The sequence below is a fragment of the Syngnathus floridae genome, chromosome 16, assembly GCF_059516105.1.
Source record: "Syngnathus floridae isolate MCC-2025c chromosome 16, RoL_Sflo_1.0, whole genome shotgun sequence".
NCBI lineage: Eukaryota > Metazoa > Chordata > Actinopteri > Syngnathiformes > Syngnathidae > Syngnathus > Syngnathus floridae.
The window spans coordinates 5,910,444-5,918,978 of record NC_142428.1 but is presented as its reverse complement, the minus strand read 5'-3'; the positions used below and the strand labels follow the sequence as shown (position 1 = coordinate 5,918,978).

Below are 8,535 nucleotides of genomic sequence, written 5' to 3'. Positions count from 1 at the left end.
TCTGTCCATCCATCAATCCATCCATCCATGTGACTTTATCACTTATTGTCTGACGTGCAAAAAAAACCAAAAAAAAAAAAAACACTGTAGACAATACGTCCAGTTAAATCCACTCAACAGGTATTTTCCCCTCATCAATAATGACCATTTGAATGCTTTTCAATAATTCATAATGCCACTATATGGCTCGACTTCAGCTTTTAATAACGTGCGTACCTGCGACGCGTGATAGTTTTCCCAAAGTGACAAATGATCCACGGGCACTATGACCCAGCAAACAGTCTGGACCATCATGGAGACATCAGTTGATGTCACAGACTGTATAAAAAGCACCACTTCGTGGTTCGCCTCGTCAGTCACCCTCTGCGGGGGTCCGAGCCGGAGGCACGCGTCTGGAGAGCATTTCACCTTCCATGCGGATTATGTCCCTCACGCGTTGGAAGGGCAACGCATCATCACCGTGCGCAGTCACGATGAAGAGTGGTGAACTATCCCCGCAGAGTGTGGATTACAAGTGAAACAATTCGTGCCATGGCGTTAAGGAGGCGACTTTCCTCGAATTTTAACATCAAGTGTGGGACGGTGGACAGAATATGAGCCAAGAGTTAATGGAGAAGTGATGGAGGGCGCCGGACAAGTCGAGCCCACCCAGCTGCCGGCGAACGCCTCCAACATCAGCCAGCCTGAGGATGCGTCTGAGGTGGTTTGGAGCGCGCACAGCCTCCCCTACCAGATCACCTTGGCGTCGCTCCTTTCCGCCATCACGTTGGCTATCAGCCTGTCCAACGCCTTCGTCATCGCCACCATCTCCCAGTCCAAGAAGCTCCAGACGCCTGCCAACTTCCTCATCGCCTCGTTGGCGGTCACCGACCTGCTGGTGTCCATCCTTGTGATGCCCGTGTGCGTCCTCTACACGGTCACCCACGAGTGGACGCTAGGCCAGGTGGTGTGCGACATTTGGCTGTCGTCGGACATCACCTGCTGCACGGCGTCTATTCTCCACCTGTGCGTCATCGCTCTGGATCGCTACTGGGCCATCACGGACGCGGTGGAGTACTCCAAAAAGCGCACGCCCGGGCGCGCGGCCGGTATGGTGGCCACCGCCTGGGTGATTGCCATCTCCATCTCGCTACCGCCGCTCTTCTGGAGGCAGGTCAAGGCGGACGAGTTGACCAGCTGCAGCGTCAACACGGACCACATCTTCTACACCATTTACTCCACCTTCGGCGCCTTTTACATCCCCACCCTGCTGCTCATCGTTCTCTACGGGCGCATCTACGTGGAGGCGCGCAAACGCATCCTCAAGCAGTCCCCCAAGAAGAAAAAGAGGGTGGCGGGCAAGAGGCTCACTTCGGCGTACTTGACCACGGGCTCCCCCGGCTCGAACGCATCCACTAGCCCCCTGCAGGGCGGCAGACACGACGCGCCGTCCAGCGACACCAACTCGTCCACCAGCGACAACCAGGTGAAGGTGACTCTGTCGGACGCGGCTTTGGAGAAAAAGCGCATTTCAGCGGCGAGGGAGAGGAAGGCCACCAAGACGCTGGGCATCATTCTGGGCGCGTACATCGTGTGCTGGCTGCCCTTCTTCATCTACACGCTGGTGGTGGCCGCATGCGACGCCTGCGTCATCCAAGAGCTCTTTGACTTCTTCACCTGGCTTGGCTATATGAACTCGCTCATCAACCCCATCATATACACCATGTCCAACGAGGACTTCAAGAAAGCTTTCCACAAACTGATTCGCTTCAGATGCTGCAGAGGGTGATCCTTTAAATGATTTTTCATGATTACGAATGTGAATAAGCAGATGCCATAAATTACAGTTCAAAGCCATGGCGAGTGGATGTGGAGGAGAGGAGGGGGGCTATAAGAGGAAATCCACATATTCTTTATTGTATTGAATATGTCATTGATTGCCGAATCTACAGGGGAAATCTGGATTTGATAATTAAAAAAAAAAGTGATCATCATTGCAGGATAACTGCTGTTTTAATGCATATAAAGAGACAAAAAGGCCAAAAACATGCTCAATCCAATAGATCTGTATATTAAAAAAAATCTGCCTTAACAAAAATAATAATGCTCACTTTTGCTAGGATTAATTAAAACAGTATTTAAATTATTTGATGAAATGTATTTTTTTCCTCAATCTATTTTTTGTTTTTTTAATTCATTATATTCATTTTTATTTATTTATTATTTATTTATTTATTTATTAATTCATCATAACCCCTTAATGGGAAATTTATCATTTATCATTACCATTTTATGTGTAATAATTGTATTTATTTATTTATTAGTGAATGCAGTGTGATGGACTCAACTCACACTTGGTTAACTAATTTATTGACACAAAAAAGTTTAAATATTAGAATTACATCCGTCAATAATATACATTTTAGCCCCAAAAAAAAGGCAGGATTTTAACTATCTTCTATTGGAGCTCATTAAATCAGGGGTGGCAAACCTGTGACTCGTGGGACATATGTGGCCCGCAAAAACTCTCCATTCAATCTGCCATGTCATTCTAAAAACAAACAAAACCTCAGAGGAACTGTCATGAAACACCTCGAAACATTTGACCCTTAAATGTTCATAATATATAAGAAGAATAAGAATGTTGGACCATTGTATCAAACCTCATCACCGATGGTCCACTAAGAGGAGGTTGTCCACCCCTGCATTCGATGTGCGGTGTATCCTCATCGTAAATTTGTCTCAAGCTTTGCACAGTTGTGAATCAGATGTGTATGTGTGCGTATTTTCAGATCACTTTTGATATCATGCTTCTTATGTTTTCAAATGTCACACAGATAAGCTGTGTGGGCTGCTATAGTGTGTGTCTGCAACGTGATGTCTGACCCACACACACACACACACACACACACACAAACACACACACGCACACACGCACACACACACACACACACACACACACACACGCACACACATGCACACACACACACACGCAAATGGGTGTCATCTCTTTCCTCTCAGAGATGCTGTGCAATAAAGAAAAGCATTTCAAGTATTTCTTTGGACTGTTTCGAGAATTGCTGTGGGGGCGCAAGAGAGGGAGAGGATGCATTTTACGTTATTTATCTTGACATTGCAATACGTGTGCCATATGCTCTTGGCATGTTAAATATCTCAGTCGCTTGTGGTTTGCACAACCTTGTACTCCAATACATTGAAGAAACAACAACTACGGGAAGCAAAGTTAGCATACATTTGCTATGGTAACTTACATCACCCTGTTAAGAAAAGCTACTCACAATGCCAACACACACATGCAGACGCACTCACACCGACACGGGAAAACACAGACGCGTCATTCGATCGTTGCTGAATTTTTATAAGGCTCATCACGCATTCAAAGTGCATGTGAGCAATGAGCAACAGCATTTTGGGATTTTTCCTTAAAGATCACTCATATATGCATTCTAAAACTGGATAAGATACACAAAGATAGTAAGATTTAATGCCTAGATTATTAATTTTTGAACAGATAAGACCACATGTAAGCAGCAAACTAAAAATTTCATTTCATTATCGTGAATATTCAATCTTATATAACTTTAATGGTATTATCAGAGATTCTGCAGCATGGCGTTTGCAATATGAATTGGATATAATAGTCAATGGAGACTCTTTATGAATGGGCGATCTGACAAACACTTTAAATCATACGTTTACCATAATGTATGCAATTTCAGAATGAAAAGCTTTGTACGTCCTTGCTCTTTACATTTCCGGGGGGTATTGTTGAACAATGCTGACATATATATTTTCAAGGTTATGCGATGAACTAGTTTGTGCGGCGGCATAAGGATAAAAGGCACAATTTTGAATTATATCATCTGCCTCATGGGGTGTTGTCTAAAATTGATATTATAAAGGACATGAAGTAGGGACATAATGTACTATGAATGTCTGACAAGCAATTTTATACTATATATATGTTGGGCACATTTTAGAAAAACAATGGCGATCGTGCACATACATATTCAAGCCTGTTCTTTAAATTCATTACCTCTAGTTCCCCAGCAGCCTGAGTCAGTATAAGCGGTATAGAAAAATGATGAACTATGAAAAAGAAAATCTGTGTCATGCGCTGTCATCTGTTTTTCCCAAAATATCTACACTTCAGCCTACAGGATTTCCACTTGAAAATTGTACAAGAGGATGTTTGCGTTTGCTTAACTCAGCAGGTCGAGCACAGCACACGAATGCAATTTGCAGTTCGTCTGACACAATCAGGATTAGCGACTAGTTTGGCGTGCATTGCTTTTCTTATATGTTGAGCTAAGTTTCTACAGTGATGCCAGGACACAGAAGCCAAGAAGCCCCACCAGGAACCAAAATACCTGCTGCATCTGGTGAAGTCATGAACACCGTAATGGACAGGCGGGGCTTCAAGGCACACCAACAATTGGCAAGTAAGGGGATCCACAACCCCGTGTAATTAGTGTACTTTCCGCCCGGTCTCACTTTTCCAGTCCCAGATTGGCAGACATGACCTTCAGGAACCTTCCTGCGAGCGCCCCATAAAAGCTTTATGTGCATGATGAATGAAAGTATTAAAATTGGGGGAATAGGTTCAGAGAGGTTGCGCCTCTAAGAGGCCTACAGTTCACGTCTACAACATCACCACCACTAGTAACCCTCCTGAACTCTAAATAAAACCTAAAACAATATAATTATTCATTGCTTTGAACATAAATATGTGAAAATATACAAAATAAATACTAAACCTACCTTTCTTACATACAACTCACGTACTGTAGTCCATCCACCTTCATTGGCTTCTATTGAACAAGCACGATTGATATGATTTTGTGTATTCCAAAAAGTTCTTCTTTGGCTTGTGCATCGTCATCTGCGTCCCCGCTGCAAACAAGTCCTCTGTTGACACGGGACGATTGCATCTGTAGAGCAAATACATTAATTACAATGTGCTCATCCTATTAGCCCGATGCGCCGCCTTGCTGCTTTGCATGGACTGAAGGACGTCGCCGATGTTAACGGCCGGCGAGGCACAACATGTAAATAATGGAGCCATAAACTATGTCCTCCGCTCAATACAGTTTTGGTTAACAGCTTTATCGTTTCACCCGGTGGTGGTCGCGGCGAGGCCCGGTGACATTCATCAGGAGAAATTGAAAACACGCCGGCCCATCTGCTATAAATAAATTGCCCCACCAAGGTAAGAACAATTGACCTTGACATGAGGTGGAATAAGTCAGCAGGTTACTTATAAAGCTGACCTAGAGGGTAAGCAAATCGAACAGTTTTGAGCTGTCAAACTAACTTTATCTCATCATTTAATTGCACTGGGTTCAGTCTGCTCAAATTGTCGCACATTTTCTCATGATTGATAAACTCATTTGCACAATTAAACCATTTTGCTGGGGGAAATGAATCATAAATAAAGAATTATACAGATCATTTTGTCTTTTTTCTGTTCTTCCTCTCAGGGTGAGAAACTAACATGTAAGATGGATGACACACACACAATGCCCACTTCAGTATCTTATTAATGATGTGCATGCTGTGCACGCTTCAATGCACACACATGCTCCACCAAAGGTGCTTTGAAAAGGCCCTTGGCGCCTCACGCTAGCGCTACATGTCGCCAATATATGTTCCTCTGCCTGTTCGAGTCACACGATTAGTCTCGCTGTATGTGGCTGGCCATAAAGGATTGCAGTCATAAACAAACAAACAAAAAAAAAACATCTCAGCTTTATTGACCTACGTGATAGGCGTTTGCGGATGTTTCCATACCGTTCACGTCGCATCGTAAGGATCTCACAACTGAAATGCATCTCAGTTAACGACCACTCCGACACCGAAAGGCATCATGATACAGAATTACTTGGAGATGTGTGGCCTTGTGGTGAGGAGACATAATGGCTATCTTGAGAGGAAGGAGCAGACCCTTCTTAGCTACTCTGGTCACGCAACTCGAGTCATAATTTTGATATCAATACATTTGGTTTTCACTGCTAACAACAAAAATCTATTTGATTTAAAGTTACTTAATTGTTTTATTTTAGTTCAAGAATCTCTAACCTACAGATGTTTATTATGAAGATACTGCATACAATTACTGTAAATTTCGGACTATAAGCCGCGACTTTTCTCGCAATTTTTGAACCCAGAATCACGACTTTTAGCTGGCGTGGTTTATAGTCCGGTGCGGCTTATAGTCCGAAAATTACGGTATTTTCTTTCCAACAGATAGAAATAGAATTAATATATTTTTCACTCTTTTATTCCGTTGATTTATACATATATTTAAAAGGTCATTTGCGTGTTTGACATGCTCCTGGGACTCACCCTGTCTTTTCTCCGAAGGGTTTTGCAGCGAGTAAATATCAGTTCAGTGGGACCTTCCGGGAACAGGAAAAATATATTAGAGACAAAACAAACAATGAGCTGTCTTGTTCTTTTTTTCCACTGAACGCAGCCCCACTTAGAGGTCAAGCTCACAGTTTCATCTTAAACTTCTTTAAAATGCAGAGGATAGACTCTCCAAGCAAGATGGAAGACGGCACGTCAAGAACAAACACCTGGCTTGCCCTCTTTCACACGATAGAATTCGATTTAGATGTGTAGAGTTAAAATGAAGGTAGAACAGGGTAGAAAACGATTTGCTGCAATGTACATTCTAATTCCGAGTATGTACTATATGTGCACGATGATCAAAACCAAACACTTGGGCTCGGCGGAGAGCCTAAAGGAATATCAATGAGGACTTTCCTAGCACCTCAAGGCTCCATTTACATATTATCTATTAACCTTTTTTATATTAAGTACGAGAAGGTGCATTGAGACGGAAAGTGGACGAGCGTGTTTGTAATTTCTCAATTTCACATGCAATAACAACAGCAAATGTCACAGCGGCTATTAGCATGAAATTTGCCTGACGCGGGCCTAATTCGGTGCGTTCTTCATCGGCCCCGCTAAGCCTCCAGCTTGTTGTCAACGCACATTTTCCGTGCCGCCCGTTGATGTCAGATGCTTTGACACAGGTTTGGTATTTGGAACAGCTTCAGGGGGAAGTTTTACCAAGGATGCAACTATATTTACCCGCATCATCCAGTACGTCAAGATTATTCAGCAAAGTCCTTTGTTGCTTCCTTTTATTGAAAAAGAAACAATGTTGCCTTCTCTGAAACCTTAGCAATTTTTCTCTTTGCAACTTTGCAACTCATTGTTACTTTTTTCAAGGTTCACTCCGTGTCTGTTTCACTTCTCTAAACTAGTTGTCATGGTTACGTTGAAACACATGTGCTCACATTGCGACAAAGCAATCAACACTTGGAGAAGATGGTGGAAAAAATCATTTGATTGACGGATGCAGGGTGTGTGAGTCATGAAAAGGCTGCTAATAGCATAAAAAAATGATCGTTATTTTATGCGACAAAGTAATTGCTGAAAGTTTGTTGCGGATGAAAAGCACCCGGTGAGCATCATGACAAAAGTATTGGGACACAAACCACTTTCTACACGCAGTGGAGTCGACCAAGGTTAAACACAGCCTGTTGAAGTTATTCTCATTTCTTTTCATTGGAAATGATGCAGCAAGAAATAATCAATTCCAGGGTGAAATCGTCATAAATGAACAAAATTATTCCTGCATTTACGTACCTGTGCACATTTTTATTTAACTCCAATTATCGGTTAGTATTTTTTATTGGCTCTTTTTGGGTCATGATCTGTGTTTTTGTCAATCTTGTTTTTTATTGGATTTATTTTTATCATGTTTTCCCATGTGTCCCTTTATTATGATGCCTTGTTAAATTTGTGTGCCCACCTGTTCATGTCAGCCGGGTCCCTTATGTTTACCAATCAGCTCCCCTGATTGTGTCTCGTCAATTTGCTTGTATTTAATCCTCCGCTTTCTTTCTGGAATCGATCCAAAGATCCGATCATTGCGTCTGTTGTGTTGGTTGTCAGTCAGCAACTTCGCGCTCATCAAAATTGTCTCCAGCTTACCTGTGACCCCGAAAAGGATACATGGCATAAAAAAATGGATGAACAGACAACATCTATACATTTAGACTTGGATGCATGCTTTTTTTGTATTACCCACAGCAAAATCGTACATCACAGTACAGCGTCACCACATAATCATCTTCAAATTTTATGGGCTGCCACTCACTTTGACCTCTTTGTCAGCGTCCCGTATTCACTCCACTCAATTACTTTCCACATCCTCCCCTTTACGTTTATGAGACTGTCTCCGTTTCAAAACGTCCTGCTTCTCCACTTTTCCTTCCTCAGTCGGCTCATTGTCCTTCACTTGTTTCTTATCATCGCTGCACACATCAGCTTTGCTCTACCCCCCGATCTTGCTTGATGAAATGAACTCTGCCCACTGGGGATATTACATACCGGATAGCACGATTCATGGCTCCATTTTGTCACTACCTACACCCCACCGCCTCCTCCTCCTCCTCTTTGTAGAGAAGACTGGAATCCCTCCAGGGCCGAGACGTGAACATTTCATCCACCTGTGGTCTG

At 43.0% G+C, this 8,535-nt stretch overlaps 1 protein-coding gene across 1 annotated transcript; it reads left to right on the top strand.

Moving 5' to 3' along the window:
- Nucleotides 1-367: 367 nt before the first annotated feature.
- Nucleotides 368-3,034, top strand: htr1b (5-hydroxytryptamine (serotonin) receptor 1B). The gene has a single exon (XM_088401374.1). It carries the CDS (start codon nt 620-622, stop codon nt 1,766-1,768), a length of 1,149 nt encoding a protein of 382 aa, XP_088257500.1. The 5' UTR covers nt 368-619; the 3' UTR covers nt 1,769-3,034.
- The last annotated feature ends 5,501 nt before the right edge of the window (nt 3,035-8,535 follow it).

Bases quoted from the DNA above. Each gene is read 5' to 3' on its own strand.
- htr1b (XM_088401374.1), top strand. From the start codon at position 620: ATGGAGGGCGCCGGACAAGTCGAGCCCACCCAGCTGCCGGCGAACGCC.